General features: G+C 37.2%; 1 protein-coding gene across 1 annotated transcript; it reads right to left on the bottom strand.

Annotated features, from left to right (window-relative positions):
- Nucleotides 1-386: 386 nt before the first annotated feature.
- Nucleotides 387-2,020, bottom strand: LOC131068672 (uncharacterized). The gene is made up of 2 exons (XM_058003912.2): nucleotides 1,605-2,020; nucleotides 387-939 (listed from the first exon to the last, which is right to left on the bottom strand). Exons 1-2 carry the CDS (start codon nucleotides 1,881-1,883, stop codon nucleotides 529-531), a joined length of 690 nt encoding a protein of 229 aa, XP_057859895.1. The 5' UTR covers nucleotides 1,884-2,020; the 3' UTR covers nucleotides 387-528.
- Nucleotides 2,021-23,153: the final 21,133 nt, after the last annotated feature.

Genomic DNA, 23,153 nt, shown 5'->3' with positions numbered 1-23,153 from the left:
ATATTCTGGTTTCCTCCTTGGGTTCTTTAACTTGCTCAATACCAGTGATGTTCAAAGATAACAATCATTTAGCTGAATATTATCACTCAATCCCTTCTTATTCTTAATGATTTGAAAAGCCTTACTTCTTAAGCACACATCCTGCGTGGAACATATTTTAAATTGGATTTAGAACCTAATAATTAATGTTCTAGCTGTTCATCCAATTGCATTAGTGTTCTTATTCACAAATGAGAATAATTGAGAAACAAAATCATAACTTTAATGTCAAACACACCCACCCAAATCATAGCTATGGTCTGCACTCATTTCATTCTTACGACATATTGTACAAAGTAATCTGTGACAGAAAATTACAAGGGTTGAATTGGACTGGAACATTTGAATGAAAAATAATACATGTTATGTGAGACATGGATAGAGCATTGATTGAGAAATGGAACAAAACAAAAACATCCATTCCAGTTAACATCTTACAATTCCTACTCAACGCCAGACAGGTTAAACTGACGAAAGAGAAGTTGAAATTTACAAAGGAGGAGCAGCTGCGTGTATAAGCTGCAAGTCTTTGAATTTGGTACCCTTATCTTTCACTACAACTGCACCTGTGTTGTTGTTGTTGTTGTTAATACTCCTCAATCTGCCCTTTCCCAAATGATGCTCACACAAATGATACCCAACAAGAGTTCTCTCCGAGCACCGCCAGCCCCTTCCATTCCTCCTCCTGCACTGAGATCCTGCGTGCATATTCTTATTCTCTTCTGGAACCTTCTCTTTCTTTCTTGACATGGTCTCTTTTTTTCTCATCTCGATGGCATCTTCCGTTTCTTGACTAACATGGGTGATAAGTAATTTGCTTCTTTGCTTCTTGGGAGCATCTACAACTTGCTCTCTCTCATTCCATTTGTAAATAGGTTTATCGTTTTCTTCCTCGTCTGCCTGCACACCATGAGAGAATACCCAAAATGTTTTGAGTGCACAGGAATCGAGGACATATTGAGTTTCACATTAATATAATTTTTCCCAAAACTCCCAATTCTAGTTGAGAAGAAAACGAGAAGTACAGCATGTCTGCAACGTTACATAGCTTTTAGATGCCCTCGGAATTGACGCATGCCCACATGCACATTGTGTCGTGATTAGATCAGATCTGGGGATTTCAACGCCAAGGCGAGGGTTCCAAATTTTCTGTGGATGGCTCGTTTTCATTTCTAATCTGGATAAAAATAGAATAGAACAGCGCCCTTAAAGGGACACCGTTTCGGGGGAGAAGCTCAGAGAGACACAGATATCCTAGATCAAACACCATGTCTGCTGATAATCCCCACATGTTTGCACTACAAACTATTGAAGAACACCTAAAAGTCCAAACTTTGATGTGAAATAGAGGGTTTTTGACAAAGTGCACACAATTGTGCACTCTCCAAGGTCTAAATGGAAACCCCATCCTCTCCATCAACACACACTACTAATTTCCTGAGACAAATCTCGTGGGCAAGTATGACCAACGGGAGACGGGGCAGCATAATATATTCTAGTCTAGGAGGAAATGCACAAAGATAAGGGAACCCAAAATGGAAGAGAAGGTGAGATCTGAAGGTTACCTGGAGGGCTTTGGCTTTGCTTCGGAACAGTGCATTTCTCCATTTGGGCACGGGGCGCGTGTGAATCTGAGCAATAGCATGGCGTGCTGTTGGTGTGATTGTGCAATCCTTTCCCTCAAAGCGTGCCTTGGCCTGGATATCCACGACTGCTGCAACCAGAGGTAAAAGAAACTCCTTTTCCTTTGCCGCCGCCGCCGCCGCTGCCTCCGAAGTAAAGCTACCTGTTTTTTCCCAGGAAGAGGAGGATAACGCAGCAATAGAACGCTTACGGATCCTCATCTATCTGTTCTTCCTTCCTACAAATTTTAATGGTCTTTCTCTTATTTCTTTGCCCCACCGCTCTGCAGATTTTCACAGCAAAAAAAAGTGCTGAAATATGGAAGAAACGCAGCCCGTTTAAGGGAAACAGGCCCAATCCTTTTTCCTTTAACTTTTCCTTTTCCTCGCCCATGCCCCACGCGCGAGGAGATCGCACGTGTAGACCGGGGAACCGTCGGTTGCCGGTGAGATGGGGGAATGCTACGGGCACTCCAATCGAGCTTTACCGGCGGCACCCTCCACTGTTGCCTGTCGCCATTACTAATCTTTTATAGAACACCTTTTGTTGTATCGAGCCGATTGTGCATCACACATTATTATTTTGTTTTGTTTGATTCATATCCTTAACAGTGAAACCCCATAAAGAGACTCGCCCTTTTTCATTTATAAAGGGATATTGCCCTCATTTTTTTCCATATTACATAAGAGTATGTTTATATTTTCCTAGAGCTACGACCATTCAGAGTAAGTGCCAAGGGTATAGACCGGGAAAACCGGGGAACCATACTTTTAATGGCAAAAGATAGACGCCTCTTAAACGTTGGGGGGAACGCACAAAACCTCCACAATTCTAAGCGGACTAGGGAAAACAATGGGTTCAACACAAATAAAAATTAAAAATTAAAAATTATAACAATACAGTGGGTTCAACCAAAAAAATAAAAAAATTATAACAATGTTTATGTAATGGTTTATAGTGGGTTCAACCAAAAAAAAATAAAAATTATAACAATGTTTATGTAATGGTTTATGGAAAAACCATGGGTTCACTTAAAAAAAACATTATAACAATGTTTATGTAATGGTTTATGGAGGAGGATTTAAGTAGTGTTAAAATTTTCTAAAGCATTTTATAACTAGGTGTTTGTATAGATTTCGAGCTGTGATGATTTATTTTTAGAAATATTTTAGAAATAGATAGTTTTCTAGATTTATGGTAGTGGGGAAGTTTATTTTTTTAATTTTTAACATAAAGAATCACTAGTTCAACAATCAATTATACATTTGTTTTAGGGTGATTTTAGAAGTGGGCAAGTCACTATATTAAATGACTGCATTATGTACCACCCCACACTTGACACTTAATAAATTGGATTTTGAACTTGTAAAGTGGTGTGGAATGGGGTTCACTAGTGTAAAAATGCAAACTAGGAATCAAACACATTCACATCCACATACATTGGGGAAACAACTAATAGGCCCAACTACAAGCCCTTGGGAGAGCTAGGCACAATGGATTGATTGTTTCCTTCATATGTCTAGATGCAATTAGATAAGATAGAATGATGAAATGCAAGAACTTGAGCTCATGATGACAAATTGAGAGTAATCACCATAAACAGTAAGCTACAAAACAGATATGTAGACTTTGAGTACAAATCTAGAAACAAGGATAAAAAGGAACCCATGTCTGCAATTTGAGCCTAAATGCACATGACTATGTGGCTAAGTGTCATGGTCTTGAAGGTGTCTAATACAGATATTGAAAATAGATTTGGGATCAAAATTTTGCTTGGAATATCTCCCTAAAATTTCATAAAAAAAAGGTATAAAACTATATGGCTAAGCTACAGTGTTCATGGTTTTTTGCTTCTTCAAAGTCTGAATCTCTATCTTAAGTTTGCACTTTCTTATTCTATAATCCTTCTTTTCTAAACTCATAACCTACACACACAACAAAGGAAAAATGGTGTTGGGTTGATAGAGGTTGTAGTGTCATACATTGTACACCCTTGCTAGGGTGGTACAATTTCACACTTGGCTTATCACCCGCCTTAGTGTGTTTTGCATATTGCATTTCTAATCTCTTTTAAGTATTTAATTAATTAATTAAATTAATTAATTTAATTAAATTTAAATTCATAATTCATCACTTCACTTGTTATAAAATTGGGCCCTTTATCCTAAAGTGTGCCCCTTTAATCCCTTCAATAAATCATTTAATCATAAACCCTAATTATGTCCTATTTTGACCTTTAAGGCCCGATTTCACATATCAAAACACCTCGGAATCAGCTGTAACTTTGGGATTCACTCTAATATCATCATATCTAACATCCCCAAAAATTTGGTGAAAATTTGGTCGGACCATGTTGAAAGTGCACATGGTCCTCGACTTTTTTCCCGAAATTTCGGGAGCATAATCCTATGATATAATAATGCTTAACCCCAAAATATTAGCACCCGAAATTCAAATCCTAGGTCAGCCTAAACATGAAATTAAGATCTAGGGTTTCATACTTAAGAGCTCTCTTTCTTCACTTGAAGGGCCTTCTTTATAACCTTTAACCAGAGCACATAAACATTGAATACTGGAATATCAAAAACAGATACCAGTAAGCAATAAAACTTAAGAATGAAATGGAGAATTAACACAATGCATGTTAGGATTCCCAAAGATACTGAGAGGGGGGCGGCGGGGGGGGGGGGGTGAATCAGTATCTAACCGGTTATAAGATTTTCTTAACTTAAAACATGTAAAGCATATCAATACTGTATACTGGTAAACAAGAAATAATGTAATAAACAGAGATAACAAAACCACATGAAAAACACACCATAACACAGTAGTTTAACGAGAAAACCCGGTGTGGGAAAAACCTCGGTGGGATTTGTGACCCACAATATTCACTTACTGGTCAATAAGAGAATATTATTGCTACAAGAGGGGCCTGCACATGCAGGAAGGCCAAGTGCCTAGAGCTCACTGCTCAATTACTAAATGGGAAGTCTCACTGACTTACAAAATGGATTATATAAATCCAATGTCTTGTACTGCTTCAAAATAGCATCTACTATGCCAGATCCAGTACCGGTTTATAGCTCTACTTCATACATAAACCCTTAACCTATAATTCGCATAATAGGTCTTCCTTATTTCCCCTATATATTTTCTTCTATCTATTACAAAATGTTCTACATTGATCTCTTATATATATGAGTCATTTTACAACTTGCCAAGTTGGCTTACAATTATTTTACAATAATTGACAAAATATATTACAAACAAAATTCATGTCGGCTTCTGTGCCAGTATACTTCCTTTCACTACCGGTGGTCTGTGTGCCGGTGTAGAGTCCGACCTTGCCTATGCCGGTAAATTGTCTTGCCGGTGTCATAGGATTGTAAGGTTGCCATCAATGACAAAACCTTCAATCACCTACAATATCTCATTGGAGTGTGCATTTGCCAACAATGCAACCATACCACATAACACCATGATTTGTACATGGAAAAACCGATAAAGGGAAAAACCATGGTGGGAAGCTTACCCACAGTCAAATGATACTTCTGCAGAAAGTATGTGATACAATAAGGGGTCTGCACGTGCAGGAAGGCACACTGCCTATAGCATACTGCTCATTACAAAGGAGTCTCATAGACTACAGAGAGGTTATAACCACCTCAAGATAATTGGATCGAGCAAGTCTCCTTCACATATGATATTTCATTCCACGACCATGAACATTTTTTTTCATTCCCATACCCATGATCTACAATGAGATCGTACATCAATTTATATAAACCCTAAGGCCTAAACCAATTAGGTTGGCCATCTAAAGATATTGCAATAAGATCATTACATACATCCATATTACAATGATATGCCATGTCAGCTCAAGACCAAAACAATAATAACCAATCCATAAAACATCCCAGTAATGTGTAGAGAACATGTTAACATGATATCGGTCCATAACCTAGATAGGTACCGAACCTAATCTGGGTCCACCATGCCAAAACAATATCACCAATCAGTTGAGCCATGATCAAGGATCATCTTCTGCATCTTGAATTCCATCTAGAAGTCGCACCAACACCACTTATGCATTCTATCAAAGATTCTCAATAAAAGCTCTACCAATAAAACCTTAAACCCTTACCGATAACACTAGTTCATCTACCGGTAACCAACTATAATAGCTAGTGTTGACATCAATGCAACACATAATCAATTCCTCCATATTGCCAACAATCTCCCCCTTTGGCATTGATGGCAACACTAGATGTGAAAAAGAAAATATCTAAGAGCCAAGACATGCCAAACATTTTTCATAGAAGATATAACAATGAAAACTGAAAAATCCCAGCAACTCCCCCTAAGGAGTGCAGTCCAATCTGAAACTGATCTGAATCTCTCTCTCCCATAAACATTATTTTTCACATATAACTCTCCTCCTTTCACATCAATGCCAAAGATATGACATAGATATCAAAATTCTGTGAATCTCAAAGCTGATTACTCCCCCTAAGTAGTAGCACCACTACATCAACCTGAAGCAAAGGATAAAGTGAATGATGCACACCGGACTGATGGTCTACTCCATCAATTAAGTTTCTGTCGGAGGGGTAGATACCCCTAACCTATCTCTCAAATACTCAAATGATTCCTTAGACAACGGTTTAGTGAATATATCTGCAATTTTCTCTTTAGTGTTCACATAAACCAATTTGACTTTCTTTTCTTCCACCTTGTCCTTCAAAAAGTTATATTTTAGTGATATGTGCTTAGTCTTAGAGTGAAATACCGGATTCTTAGACATGTCAATAGTTGCAGAGTTATCACAATAGATAACTACCGGCTCACTATAATTTATCTTGATATCCTTCAACATTTGCTTCATCCACAAGACTTGAGTGCAATTAGTTGTTGTTGCAACATATTCGGCTTCTGCAGTAGATAAAGAAATGCACGACTATTTTTTGTTGATCCATGAAACCAATTTCTTTCCAAGAAATAAATCTCCACCAAAAGTGCTCTTCCTGTCATCAGTATCTCCTACCCAATCTGAATTTGTATATGCACATAAAGTGAAGTTATCATCTCTAGAATACCATAAGCCATATTTTGTTGTTCCTTGCAAATACTGGAATATCCTCTTTACTGTGCATTCATGATTTTCTTTAGGATTATTTTGATATCTTGAAACAATACTTACTGCATTCATAATATCTGGTCTAGTCTAAGTTAGATACAACAAGCTAACAATCATAGACTTATACCTTGTCAAATTTATCAGTGCAGATGTGTCTTTGATAGATAATTTCTCAATTGTCACCATATGAGTACTTACTAGTTTGGAATTATCCATACCAAACTTCTTCAACAATTCCCTTAGATACTTAGTTTGACAGATAAAGATGCCTTTGTCAGTTTGAGTAATCTGCAAACCTAAGAAAAATCTCATCTCACCAATCATGGACATTTCAAATTAATTCTTCATATTATTAGAGAATTCCATGCGTAGTTTATCTTCACCTCCAAAAATGATATCATCAACAAATACTTCAATAATCAGAATATCATCATCAGCAATTTTGTAATATAAATTACTGTCAGCACTGCCTTTAGTAAATCCAAGCTTCAAAAGATATTTATCCAACCTTGCATACAAGAGCTTGTTTCAATCCATGTAATGTTTTCCTTGACCTACAAACCATATCTTTATCATCTATCAGTGAAAATCCATTAGGCTACTCAATGTATACCTCTTCCTCAAGTTCATCATTCAAAAATGCACATTTAATATCCATTTGATAGACCTTATAGTTCTTATATGCTGCGTAGGCAAGAAATAGTCTAACAACTTCAATTCTAGCTACAGGTGCAAATGTCTCACCATAATCAATTCCTTCCATTTGAGAATATCCTTTACAAACCAGTCTAGCCTTGTTTCTTACAACTTGACCATCTTCATTTAGTTTATTCCTAAAAACCCATTTAGTTCTAACAACATTCTTATTTTTAGGCCAAGAAACTAAAGTCCAAGTCTCATTCTTCTCTATCTGATCTAATCCATCTTCCATGGCCTTTAACCAATGTTTATCTTTACAAGCTTCAATAACAGATGCCGGTTCAATTTGAGAAATAAGACATAGCTCTTCATTTGCAAGTCTTCTTGTCATAACTCTCTTGTTCCTATCTCCAATGATTTGACCTTTAGAATGATTTAACCTTACATACCTTGGTGTCTTCTGAACTTTAGGTTCACTGTTCTGATCATCAGTACAGTTGAATTTTCTTATTGTACTAGTGTAACTGTCTCAGTGTCTTATACCGGTTGAGGCATTGTCGGTTCAGTTATGATCATTTACACTGTTGGTTCCCTATCATATGATATAGATTGATTTCTGTATTGCTCATCCACTTTCACATTTGCGCTCTCCACAATTTTCCGCAATCTTTTGTTATAACATCTATATGCTTTTCTTTGAATTGAATATCCAAGAAATATCTCTTCATCAAATCTAGGATCAAACTTCCCAATTGAATCATCCTTTTTGATATAACACTTACTTCCAAAAATTCTGAATTATTTAACAGTAGGTGAATGTCCAAACCATAATTCATAAGGGGTCTTACCGGTTTCACCTTTGATGTAAACTCTGTTGAATGTGTATACTGTTGTACTCATTGCTTCTCTCTAGTAGATGTGAGGCAATTTGGCTTCCATCATCATGGTTCTTGTTGCATCCAAAATGGTTCTACTCTTCTTTTCCACTACTCCATTTTGTTGAGGAATTTGGGGTGCAGATAGTTGTCTCCAAATTCCATTTGTCTCACATTAACTGTTAAATTCACGAGAAGTGAACTCACCGCCTTGATCTGATATCAAACATTTGATTTTCAATCGAGTTTCTGTTTCCACTTTTTCTTTAAAGATCTTGAATTTCTCAAAGGCTTCAGACTTCACCCTAAGAAAAGTCACCCACATCATTCTAGAATAGTCATCAATTATCAGCATGAAGTATCTATCACCTTGAAATCTTCTAGTCCTTGTTGGACCACATAAGTCAGTGTGAATCAAATCAAGCACATCATTAGATTTATCATGTATGCTCTTAAAAGAAGCTCTAACTTGCTTTCCCAATTGACATTCCTTATATACCGGATTATGAGGCTTTATAATCTTATGTATATCTCTAACTACCTTTGTTGAACTGATCTTAATAATACAATCAAAATTAACATGACACAATCTCTTATGTCATAGCCAATTCTCATCAATATGAACAATCAAACATGTCTTATTACTAGTGTTCAAGTGAAAGATATTACCTCCAGTCTGAGTACCGGTTGCAATCTCCAAACCAATTTTGTTAATGATTTTGCATTTTCTATCTTTAAACTGAAGTTGGAATCCCTTGTCCACCAATTGACCAACACTTAAAATATTATGCTTTAAGCCTTCTACATAATAGACATTATCAGTATTATGCTTGTCATCCAAAGAAATAATACCTCTACCTTTGATCATACATGCTTTGTCATCTCCAAATCTGACTTGACCGCCATTGTATTCTTGTAGGGACAAAATTTTTCTTTTATCTCTAGTCATATGATGTGAGCATCCACTATTAATTACCCATTCATCCTTGTCTTCAAATTTTTTTGCCAGGGCCTTTTCTTCATTCTTGATAGCCGGTTCTTTTTCATCTTCCTTTAAAGCATAAAACACCCATTCCTTTCCATTATCGGATCCACTAGCAAAGTCTGTTGTTGGTTCATCCTCAGAGTCATCACTTACTCCTTCCTCATTCGATATGTAGCATTGTTTGCTTCTCTTGAATCTATATCTATTCTAATTAGGCTTAAATGATTTCTTAACTCTTTCTTCAAATCTTGCAATCCTTTCAGGACATCTAGATGCAAAATGACCAATCTTATTACATGCAAAACATTTAAAAGGTGCTTTTCCTTCATACTTACTTCCTATCGATCCCTTAGGTACTCTTCTAGCAAATAAGGCTTCAAGTTGCTCAAATTATTCATCCCCTTTCCTCATATCTTCCAATTCTTTTGCATATAGGCTTTCCAATCACTTTTGTCAGTAAATGATGATGCATGAAAAGCAGGTTCAGACTTTGCAGCTCCAGAGGGTCCAAATTCTTCAAGCTCAAAATAAGTTAATTTCCCAATCAGAATGTCTCTGTTAACTGAAGTGTTTGCCATTGTTCTCAGTTCATTTTTTGCAATTGCCTTCATCTTGTAAGCCAGTGGAAGGGCTCTCAAGACTTTGGAAATTATTTCATCTTCACTCAAAGATCCTCCACAACATTGAATTCCCATGACAATCTCATTTACTCTTTCCATAAATGTAGTAATTATTTCATTATCTTCCATCTTCAAGTTCTCATATCTTACCCGGTAACCATCAAGTTTAGCAATTTTGATAGTAGGACCACCTTCATTCATAGTTTGCAATTTATCCCACATAACCTTTGCAGATGATTTATCAGTCAATCCCATCATTTGCTGATCAGTAAGTGCACATAAGAGGGCTTCTCTAGCTCTACAATCATTTTCAATATTCTTGTCCAAGTCTATAGGCGCAAGATTACCAGATGCCAGATCATAAGGTGTATATCCTTTCTTAGTGATCTCCCAATTATCCTTGCCAAGACATCTAAGATGAGTCTCCATTGAGAATTTCCATATCCCATAATTTGTTCCATCAAGCTTAGGGATTTCTCTTCTGAAAATAGTTGCCAGTGGATTTGAAGTATTAGTTGCCATAGGATCTACCTCAAGCGGTTAAGCTTTTGAAAAAAAAGACCAAAGCTTTGTTACCAATTGCTAGGATAACTGGTGGACAACTGAGAGGGGGGGGGGGTGAATCAGTTGTCAACATATTATATTAATCAGACCACTTTATAAACTTTACCAGAGCACATAAACATTGAATACCATAATAACAAAAATAGTACCGGTAAGAAATAAAACTTAAGAATGAAACATAGAATTAACACAATGCAACCATACCACATAACACCATGATTTGTACATGGAAAACCCGGTAAAGGGAAAAACCACGGGGGGAAGCCTACCCATAGTCAGATGATACTTCTACAAAAAGTATGTGATACAATAAGGGGCATGCACATGTAGGAAGGAACACTCCCTAGAGCATACTTCTCATTACAAAGGAGTCTCACTGACTACAGAGAGGTTATAACCACCTCAAGATAATTGGGCAACAATCTAGAAGAATGAATTGCCAGAGATAGCATCTACCATGCCTGATTACAGTCTTGGTTAAGCTCAATACTGGAGGCCTTTGACCTCTTACTTAAACCCAATTCGATCACCTATGATCGACCAGGTCTCCTCCATGATGAATACTAAGAGGGGGGGGGGGTGAATTAGTATGCCAAAAATCTTTGCACTTAAACACTTTGCTAGACAAACAATAAACCGGTAAAATAGTTTAGCAGACAAACCGGTTAACACACATGCAAACCAAATAGAAAATAATGCATTCACCCATAAAAGCACAAACACCATAACATAAGAGATTTTGACGTGGAAACCCAAATGGGAAAAACCACAGTGAGATGGAACTCACAAGTAACTATCTGCAGAATAGGAACTAGACCAGTCAAGGTCAGACCGGTTAAGGTCTTACAACATTCTTTACCAGAACAGATCATGTTAGGAATCTCAATCTCTGTTAGGAGATAAGTCCGATTAAAGACTACCTTTCTAGAGGATTTTAGATCCACAGATGTGAACCACCTTGTTAGAGGATTTATAAAAGGCTTTTAGGCCTCCCCGATTAAGGGCTATAGACTTGTCGAAGATGTGAGTAATCAACAAGTGAGTGATCTAGAAAATAGCACGGATTGCTTGGTTAGATCCTTGATAGCTCGTTCCTAATGCATTCCAGCATTACTTCAGTCTTCTACACATTCATACTCTCTCTAACTCCTCAACCACCTTAAACTCTAGCAACAACATCAACGATAGCAACAACCTAAAACCCTAGACATGATGTCCTTATAAAGGAATCTGATTTCATGTCGGTCCAATAGGATTACAATACACTTTCCTAGGTTCAATGCATCTAGACATATTCTAGTAACACAACACAAAAAGCACCGCTAAAGTGTCGACACTGTCAAACAATCGGTGGATGGTAACTCATAACAAAATGCTGGTTGGTAACTCATTATAGAGTATTACCGGTTCATACAAAATATCGGTTCAAGCAAAATGTTGGTTGCCGGTTTGACAAAATGAAGACTGGGAAATATGGGTTTTGCCACTTTGATCCTTCGTACCGCTTGAGATCCTCGAACCGTTTGGGGTCAACATACCGCTTCAGATCGGTAATCACTTTTTGCAAAACACCAATAGTCTAAGGACTATAATGCATCATACCGGTTGGAACATGTACCGATTGAGCTTTAACTTATACATACAAAAATGATCTCAATGCAAGTGTGTGTCCATCAATGACAATCACAACATATTCAGCAAAAATTCCAACACTTCGCATATGATATTTTATTCCACAACGACAAACATATTTTTTCATTCCCATACCCATGATCTACAATGAGATCTTACATCAATTTATACAAACCCTAAGGCCTGAACCAATTAGGTCGGCCATCTGAAGATATTACAATAAGATCATTACATACATCCATATACAATGATATGCCATGTCAGCTCAAGACCAAAACAATAATAACCAATCCATAAAACATCTCGGTAATGTGTAGAGAACACATTAACATGATACTGGTCCATAAACTAGATAGGTATCAGACCTAATCTGGGTCCATCACACCAAAGCGATGTCACCAATCAGTCGAGCCATGATCAAGGATCATCTTTTGCATCCTAAATTCCATCTAGAAGCCGCACCAACACCACTTATGCATTCTATCAAAGGTTATCAATAAAAGCTCTACCGGTAAAACCTTAAACCCTTACCGATAACACTAGTTCATCTACTGGTAACCAACCATAATAGCTAGTGTTGACATCAATGACAAAACATCAATGCAACACATAATCAATTCCTCCATATTACCAACATAAAGAGCCTTCTTTGCAATGAAAGAGTAGATATTTGAGGTCTTCAACAACATTCAACATTCATCCTAAAGAGGGGGAAATGGAATAACAGGGTCAAATGATCAAAAATGCAATGCAATGAGCAAGAAAACACTTAAAACTTCAAAAGATCATTTATACCTTGCTATTTTACCTCTCCCTCGGATTAAGTCTTCAGTGAAGTTGAATAGTGCCTCTCTTCAACTTGATTGGATGGGCTCCTTCTTGACGGATGTGGAATTCTCTCCAAATGATCAACAAGGTAAGTGAATTATGATAGGATTTAATTTGGATTAAATGGAAATGGATAGATGGATTTGATAATGGAGGATTATGAGGACATGATAGAGGGATGATTAGAAGAGGATGAGAGGAGAAAAGAGCAGCATAAGAATGCCATAGAAGATGTTGATTATTTGTGAGGAGAAGAGGCTCCAATTTATAGATTGGAGGAGGCCAATGGAGGGCCAAGATTGATTTCCTTATGGAGGGTTGAGATTGATTTGAGATAGAAGGCATGGATCAAGGGTGCCTTGGGAAAATAAACAGGAATATAAAATTCCTTGGAAAAAGGGGGGAGAAATTTGAATTTCAAATTGAGGAATTAAAAATTCCAAAATAAGGATGCATTGAGGGATTCAAAGAAATTTGAATTTCTTTGAGAGACTCAATATTGATGTGACATGAGGAAATTAAAAACTGAGGGATAATGATAAGCATGATTATGAGAGATTCTAGAAGGATTAATTAGGTTGAGTGGGATTAGGAAAAGTGATTTATAGGAATCACATGACTAGGTTAATTAATTAGAATTAATTAAATGAGTGGGTGTAGAGGAAATAATTATTGGAGGGGACTTTAGAAGAATAGGGAAATAATTAATTTATTTGATAAATTAATTATTGGACAATAGCGATAGAATTAATTAAATTAGATTTAATTAACACTGAGATGAATAAGGATAACACAATTAAGTTAATTAATTATGTTGACAGGCTTAAATTAATTAAATATTAATTTTAGGTGTCTACACATCCATCAAACATTCATCAAGCATCATTTCATCAATTGGGGGCTTTTGAAGATATAGGAAAGCAACAGGAGATCACCGATTGGAGATTGGCTTGTACCTCTCCCTTGGGGTTGGGTATGGTTTCATGTTGTTTTCATGTCTTTGTATGAGCTTCATTTTGAATCATATTCATGCTTTAGATCACTTTGCATCATGGGTTTAGAGCATTTACTTTGTCAATTATAAGCAATTAGGATTTATTCTTTAGGGTTGCTCTAGATTGTTTGCTTTCATTTTAGGATCTTGCACACACACAAGGTTATAGCACACACATTTTCAGTACATTATCAGTTATTTGTTGAGGTGGAAATCATCAAAATAAGGGTTTGACTAAGGAAAAACCCTACATAGCCACCCAAAACCCTCCTTTTCAGCTACAGATAGAGGTTCGGATCTGAGCATCGTTGGAAGTTTCAGGACTGACAGAGCACACAAAGGTTGTCCTGGGATTCAAAACTCATCAGAAACCCCTAGGACAGGGGTGTGGTGCCTTGGTCCTACCTATTTTCAACAGTATTTGGTAGTACAGTAGTTTGCAGATCCTAGAATCCAGTCTTTCAGTTATAGCTTCAGACTTGTAGAATCGGGACAGTGGCGTGGCACCTTGGTCCCAGACATTTTGGCTCAAATTTCAGACACAGGTGCACCTCTGATTTTGCTTCCTAATCTGTACTTTTCAGTAGTTTATCAGTTGTTTTCTGTTTTGCATTTCTAGATTAGGGTTTGCTTGCTTGCACTTTAGGTTACATTTAATTTTGAATAATTCCTCTCTCATTCACAGCAAGGGAATAGAAACCCTAAGAGGTAATCCATGACTCTCTCTTTCTCACAAGAAGTAGTCGAAGTGGATTACCTCCCTAGTCTCTTTCATATTTCGTGAGTGTGTATGAGAGTGGGATTAGGGTTTTCATACTTAGTCTCACTTTTTCCCCTTACAGAGAACTCTTCCATCATTTCAGTCTTGACCTCCTCTTGATTTTATTGGTTAGACCTATCTGGCCTTTGGGCCATTCTCTCAACACTTCTCTTCTTGTATTCATCCATTTTCACTTTCCATATCATTTGAAGGAAAGTCGGGCTTCTCACAAAAGCTTCATCCTTAAGAAATTTGTCACATGCCTCGTTTCTAGCATCCCTAAATGCTCTTCCCTGAATATCCAGAGGAGTGATGTCAAATTCCAGAGTGGGTGGCTCAGGAGGAACACCAATTTGCATTTTTGCATTTGTAATTTCAATGGTGTCTTCATCCTGTTGTTCTTCCATTTGTTGATCTCCTCTACATTCTTCAAATTGTCTAGGAGGTGAAGAAGGCACATGTGGTAGTGAGGGGGTTCTATCTGAGTCTTCTAGATCAATGACCTAGACCCCTCTCAAAGGTCTAACCTATATCTCTGGGGTTGGCTCTGCCCTCATTATTTCCTTTCCTTTCCTGCTCACCAACTTTCCATTGTCACTACCGCTATCCTCATCACTACTCTCCTCATCCCCTACTCTTTTTATTACAATACCACCCCTCGAATGGGGCTCATAACTAGGTCTAGTTTCTTCTAGCCCATCCATTCTATGGGGTAGAGGAAGAGGTGAGTTGGGCTATTTCATCCTCATTTGATGAATTATGGTTGCATCTGCAGGTGAAATGGGTGTAGACCGTTGTATATTCTTTTTCTCAATCTATCAGCTATGAATTTCCTCAAGCCTAGTCTTCTTCTATTTTAAAGAAAGAATTAACTCATCAAAGTTATTCATAATAAAATCAACTTTGGGACAGAAAGGATTGAAGTTTCTCAATGGAACATAACTTGGATCCATTTTTTGTACAATTTCCCATAGCTTTCTGAAAGATATCCACTTCTCCTTCTTCCAATCTTGAGCAGAGAAATCAAAACCATTTCTAATTACATCTTTAGGAAAATGGTGTTCATGAGGCAATGCAACTCCTTTTATTCTTTGCCTGAAAAGATTATAAAACTCCTTTGGATCATTGTGCCTGACTACACCAACCTCCAAGTGATATGGTGCAAAAAGTTTATCAAAATGCACATACCCTCCTTTCACAATAGCAAAGTATGGAATAATAGTGTAACCAGGGAAGATAGTTCCCTTTCCCTTACCCATCAAATCCTTATCTTGGATACAACCTATTTTCCAAATTACTTTAGAAAACCCTAATCTTAATGGGACATTAAAAGGTAACACATGAGGTTGCCCCGGGAAACCAAAACTCTGATGACCATGCTGATTGGGTAAGGGATAATATCCCCCCAATTGTGCTTAATTTTCATGATTGACAACCTCTCCTTTGGTCATGGGAAGTCATGTAGATATTTAGTGTTGGAATAATTAGATGAATTTATTATGTGTTGCATTGATGTTTTATCATTGATGTCAACACTAGCTATTATGGTTGGTTACCGATAGATAGGTTTTGGTTACTGGTAGAAGATCTAGTGTTACTGATAGAAGAGACTATCTATTAGACACTTCTGGCATGTTTGGATCTATGGAATGTGATTGGTTACATTTGGTACATTCTTCTAGGGCATTTCTTGGTTAGATGGTATTAACTTGATAATCAAATGCTATCATACACTCTAGTAAACCCTTATCGATAGAGCTCTCACTAAGGAATCTTGACAGGATGCATAATTGGTGTTGGTGCAACTTCTACATGGATTTCAAGATGCTAAAGATGTTCTTTGATCATGCTTCAACTGCTTGAAGATATTTCTTTGGCATGGTGGACCCATAATAGGTCTTGTACCTATCTAGGTTATGGATCGATATCATGTTAACATGTACTCTACACATTACCGAGATGTTTCGAGATATTTTATGGATTTATTATTGTGTTTTTGGTCTTAAGCCGACATGACATATCATTGTAATATGGATTTATGTAATGATCCTATTGTAATATCTTTTAGGTGGCCGACCTAATTGGTTTAGGCCTTAGGGTTTGTATAAAATTATGTAAGATCTCATTGTAGATCATGGTATAAAATGGAATAAGAAGTCGTGGTCTTGGAATGCAATATCATATGCGAAGGAGACTTGTTCGATCATAGGTGATCAAATTAGGATTAAGGAAGGGGTCAAAGGCCTCTGATATTGAGCTTAACCAAGACAATAATTAGGCATGGTAGATGCTATCTTTGACAGTTCACTCTATTGAATTATTGTCCATTTATCTTGAGATGGTTGTTGCCTTTCTTTAGTCAGCGAGACTCTTTTTTAATGAGTAGTATGCTCTAGGTAGTGTGCCTTCCTACATGTGCATGCCCCTCATTATATCACATACTTTTTGCAAAAGTATCATCTGATAATGGTTAGGCTTCCCACTGTGGTTTTTCTCTTTCCGAGTTTTCCACGTACAAATCATGGTGTTATGTGGTATGGTTGCTTTGCATTGATTATCTGTTTAATTGTTAAGTTGTATTATTTACCGATATCTATTTCTGCTTTATAGGTACTTAATTAGGTTAAAGGTTATTAAGTGGATTAAATGTTATAATATGTTAACAACTGATTCACCCCTCCTCTCAGTTGTTCACCGGTTATCCTAACATGTAGGAATCCTTAGTAGATTTACTATCAATTTTTGCCTTAATTTGGAAGCAAAACCATTATCAAATCTTACAAAAATAGCTTCCTACCCGTCCCATGACATATTCATACTCCATAGCTGCACCAATATCTCAATAGTATTGATTGTCATTTTGAGATTCATGGTATCTTCAAAATAATATGAGTTCCTATATAAAAACATATGCATCAACAATGAATACCAATAGAAGTTAGTGCTTAATACATTATTCAATGTCTAATAGTCCCTCATGAATCTTTTCTTCAAGGTATGGTGCGAAATCAAAAACCACCATAAAATCAGGATGCTGAATCTAAATGGCCATATCCATGTAATCCAGTGGCATAACCGTGAAAGGGTTAAAATCAAAAACCTGCCACACAGAAAAGAAAGTGGTCTGCAAATAATTGGTGAAAGCACGAATTGGAAAAGGCTCCACTGAACCTAGGCCAATATGGTATGATGTGTCTCCCACTTTTGCCAAGTGGGTCGGGAGAAGGTTTGATCTGAAAAAAGCCTTTGTTCTGTGATATTGAGCATTTATTTCATCCAAATTTACTTGAATCAGAGCAGCAGAGGGTTCATTTAAATCAAAAACTTCTTGGAACTCCTCCCTTTGGATTGTCAACAAGGCCTCTCCATCATCCCCCCTAATCACTCTTTAAATGGGGTCATACCTATTTGCAACTACTCTAAGAAGGTCTACATCCATGAACACATTAGGCACAACCAACTTGCCTAAGTCATATTGCCATGCACTTGAGAATGGAGACTACAAATTCCTTTGTTTATACCATAACTTAAACATGTCTATCCCACTCATGGGTACCCTAACATCTAAAATTTTGTATGCTTTATCGGCTTACCCTTCTCCTAAGGTTTTCCCTTGAATAAGATTTATCCTTTGATACTTATTATTTGTTGATGGTTTTAATTAGTCCAGAAATTCATCATACAAATTCCTCCTTAAATATTATATCCATCCTGAGTGGTTTCATGAGAGCCATTCTACTAAACTAGGACCTTCTCAATAATTATCGACAAATGAGGGATATAAACTAGGGTTCAACACAAGAATTGACAATTCCAACATGGAAGAATGAAAAATTCTTAAACTCGTTTTGCCAAGACTGTAAAACCCTATAGAAATATTCAATCCTTTCACTAGAACTTCACACAATTTACACTATCCATCTTTGAAAACACAGAAGGGAAGGTAGAAACTTACGATTTTGAAAGCACTGAGAAAACATTAATTCTGCACTGTGATAGCTCGCTCGAATCTTCTCCGACTCTGGAATCGCCTTCTAGTCACTTCTGAATTGCTTTGTGAATCAAAAATAAATATGAAAAGTCTTTTAATGCTATTCTGGGATCAGGTGTCACTGTATTGTTCACCATTACTGCTCGCGTGAGTGGAAAACGAATCAAATTCATATTTGAACCAAGTTTTAAATGGGTTCGTTGATTCTTTCCATGATGTCATGTCACATGATCTATGTTGGTCAATATGACATTGACAATCTTTCGTGGCAAGCGAAGCCATCAAAAGCATGACACAACATCTCCAGATCTTCATCCTCCTCATTTCTCTCAATGGCCCCCATCATTTGGCTTCTCTCGACCCTCCCTATATGATAGTCCTAAAAATAACTGCACAAGAATTTTTATTTTTGAGCCTAAATATTGATCATTTTTGTTTTATTGTGTCCTCTGTCAAAGTTCAAGGTCTAGGGTTTAGGGTTTGTGAATATCCAACTATCTCTTGTGAAGAAAAAACCCTAACCTTGTTATATTTTGATGTTACCTTTTCCACCTAAGTCAAGGGTTGGTTACCGTTGGTGGGGTCATTTTATTTCCTAAGCACTAAGTTATGTTCGACTAGTCCATCTAATGATTTTCCTAAGTCGCACAAAAATTTTCCCTATGGTTGGTCCCATTTCAATATTTGTGCCCATGCCCATCAAATTTTCCTAAGTCTATAAATTTTAATTCTTCGTCTGGTTGATAAAAGCAGGATAGATCTGATGGTCCGCGCTTCCCCGTGGTCGAAAGTGCAGGAAAGATAAAGACTGCGGCATCACGAGATGCTGCCACATGCCTTCGGCAAAGAGAGGCAAGTTGGTGGTGTAACTTTTCAAAACCTCATGTTATTGGTTCTCAGGAGGTAAAGAATAGTTTATTGATGGCCCTATCAATTGGCACATGTTTTAAATAGACGGTGATGTTATGTTCAGGGTGAAAGGTGCCCGACTTTTAAAATTGAAAAGGTTAGCGGGCATTGCAGTTGCAAGGTAAAGTGCAAACCTATTTGATGGCCATTGTATCCTCGGGATAGAAGTTGCAAGAAGGTTATGGACTACGACATCATGATATCATGCCATGTGTCCCCGACTGACCAGGAAGACCGATGGTGAGGATACTGACAACATTGGGTTAAGAGATGATATGGCATTGATTTGTCATGGTTTTTATTAGTCCATAAGCCCTGATGGAAGGTAAATTGCTATGTTGACCATTAATGATCGGTTGATCTGCTAGGCTGGGCAGGATCTATGGCTGAATTTCAAATTAATTTAAAAAAGGGTCACTAGAGGTATTGGTTGTCGCTCGCGCAACAAAGATAGAATGAGCATAATTCAGACTTGTCGACTTAGGATAGATAGCGACAAGTTTGAATTTTTTTTAATGCCGACTCATCCCTGAAGGGGCTTGTGAAAGGTTTTTCTGGGTAAAGGATTGATTAGACAAGTAAGGACGATGCCCTAGAAGTGTGAAAGGATTGGAATAACTTCTGAGTTGGGTATGGAGGATTGCGGGTTCCCCGATGAAGTTAGAGATTTCTTATCGAGAGAGATTCAGAAACATAAGACTATACACTCAAGGAGGAATAAGATAAAAAAAAAATCATTTGCGCACGGTGAACATATGCAAGTGGCAGTGGGTTGATGGCCTAGAGATGACGGTGACCAGGGTTGTAGGCATGATTGTTGGAATCCATAGCTGGTAGGGTGAGCAGAAAATATCGGGATGATGATTATTCACATGAATAAGCACCGTCATTCTGAGTTGAATTTCAATTATAAATTTAGTAGGATGGTGATAAATGGGTAGAAAAGGATACAAACTTCTTCATTTTCTGAGAGCGGTTTTTCATCTGTAAAGAAGATGGTGTTTGAATAGGATTATGCATCAAGTCGTTGCATATTTTTTGACACTGGACGGATGTTTTTTCTCTGGTATGAGGTTTCTCATTGTCAGAGGGGTTGTGAAAGTTTGGAGGATTGTCAGAGGGGGCATGAAAGCCTTTTCTTATTAGAAAAATCCACCCATGACATATTCTTTGTTCTTACTCTACTAATTGTTAGCAAAGTGTTTGAGGAAGGAGTTCACAGGGAACTGAAAGAAGGATTTGTTCGAGTAAGGAGTGGAAGTCAGTCATCTCTACAATGAAATGAAAGCTGCAATGCCTTCTCAACATATTATGTTTACCCTCAAGCTCCTCTTTCCACTTCCTCTAATCGGAGGCATAAAGGTTGGAGATCTTCCTCTAGTTCGGGGGCGCTTTTACTTCTTGCCATGATTGGGTTTCCTTTCCAAGAAGGGAAATGTTGTGTAGAATAGACTGAGCATCTCAGGGTCCATCTAAAAGTGTAAGGGTGATATCAGCATGACTCAAGTATTTTTGTTTCTACGAATAATCAGTTGAAGATTTTGGTTCCACCTCATCACGGGTACTAGCATATGGATAAGGAATATTTTATAACAGAATTACGTACAACCTCCTTGGCTTTGTCTTTTGGTGACATGTGTTTTTCAGCCTAAATCTTGTTGCTCCCTTGTTTTCTATAAAAGGGAAATCAAGGCCATAAGTTAGGGTTTCAAAATTTCTAAAGAGGGTCTCTTTAGGTAGGTCCAGTCTACAGGATTAGGTTCTAGTATTTTTTGGTAAGTCATGGGAAAATAAGAGGAATTGTAATGTCATTTCGCAGAGCAAAAAAAATGAAATAGTTACCAATTTCATATTTCAAGTGGGTTATTCTATAAATTAAATGTTGTTTGTTGTCTGACAGAAGATAGCTTATGAGATTAATACAGATATATTCTCAAATCTTTACTCTCCCGTGTGTGATTTTATTTTCTTTTAAGTTAATGGAATCAATGATTTCATTTACTTATTGCATTGTTATGATGTATGTAGTTTCCCATTCTATGCTTTAATCCAAGGGGTTAATTAAAATGCTTGAATGAAATTACAGAGAGATAATGCTTGTACCAGGATTTGATAAGTAGTTTGGGTAAGAGATTGCAGATGGAATGATATTGTAAGGAAGTACCATTTAAGATTAAATCAATTGTTAGATAAGTTTCTATCAAATTTCAGTAATATTTCAGAGACTCTGTAGCTCAATGGATAAGGCACTAGTACTTGCTAGAAGATGTCATTAGGTTTTCAGTTTCTTGTCTATTTTATTTGTGACTTGTCAAAAATATTTTAAGTATCTGAACATCATTGCTAAGTTTTCATGTATTTCTGAGTTGTCCCACCCATCTCTTGCTCCAGTTAGATCAAGGATCACTGAAGGATTTGTCATCCTTGAGCATTCTCTCTTTTTGTCTAGCCCTTTTATGAGATAATGTGTTTTATTTTCAATGAATTCCTAAGTGTAGTGCAAAGATCAGGAAGTTCACTAAAGGGATTACCCTCTTAGGTCTTGCAGAGCCCAAAGTGTAGAAGGATTTGCAGATAATCCTTGTCGTAGTTGGTCCAAGCCTGAAGGATATTGACAGTTGGAAGTGGATTTCCATAGGTATTTGGAGGAATCAGCTTGGTCTCTGCCTTGTAGTAGTGTAAACCCATTTTCGGGAACCAACACTATACATGTGGCATCATCTCGTGATATCGCGATCATTATGTTTTGAGCACTTTCTATCATGGGGTAGCGAGAACCGTCAGATCTATCTGCACTTTATAGTACTAGCCATGGCATGCACTTTCTCTAGTCGTTTAACGATCAAGCATGTTTTATGATCATGATTAAAAGATCTCCATCCACTAAGACATGTGCAGATAATGTAAAACATTAGTAGCCTGACTGTTATTACAAATATGCTAGTGAAAAATTGAAAAGGGACCTGCTTAGGAAAATCAAAGTGCATACTTAGAAAAATTAGGACCTGCACAACAACAAAAAATACCTAGGACATAGAAAAAGGCCTAGCCAATGTTACTAGAACCCTCGGGCTTAAGTGAAAAGGTAATGCGAATTTATAACAATTTTAGGGTATCTCATCAAGATTTCAAAAAAGTCCATAAAACCCTAAACCCCAAGTCTGAAGCGCAAGAAAGAGAGCAAGACAAGATCCAGATGACTCATTTTAATCTAAGGCATGAAAAAAATTTGCTTGGTCATTTTCACTGACCATCACAATTATCTCACTTAATAAAATGGGGGGAACAATAGTGCATTTATCTTCTAGTTTTCCAGACTTCAGAGCTTCAGCAAGCTCAGACTTGGGCTTCTTTCTAGGACAAGGTCTTTCAAATTGTTCATCTCCAACTTTCTGCTTCTTTCGTGTCTAACCTTCACCGAATGGTGGCTTCTTGACTACCTAGGCTGAGGTAGCAGTCTTCTTCACTTTCCTCACCGCTTCATCAGATTTTGTCTCTTCATTAGCAGTGGCTACCACATAGACTCTCTTTGGATTCCCTTTCTTTCTCTTCTATAC

This window comes from Cryptomeria japonica, chromosome 6 (genome assembly GCF_030272615.1).
Source record: "Cryptomeria japonica chromosome 6, Sugi_1.0, whole genome shotgun sequence".
Lineage (NCBI taxonomy): Eukaryota > Viridiplantae > Streptophyta > Pinopsida > Cupressales > Cupressaceae > Cryptomeria > Cryptomeria japonica.
This window is presented reverse-complemented; position numbering and strand designations above follow the sequence as displayed.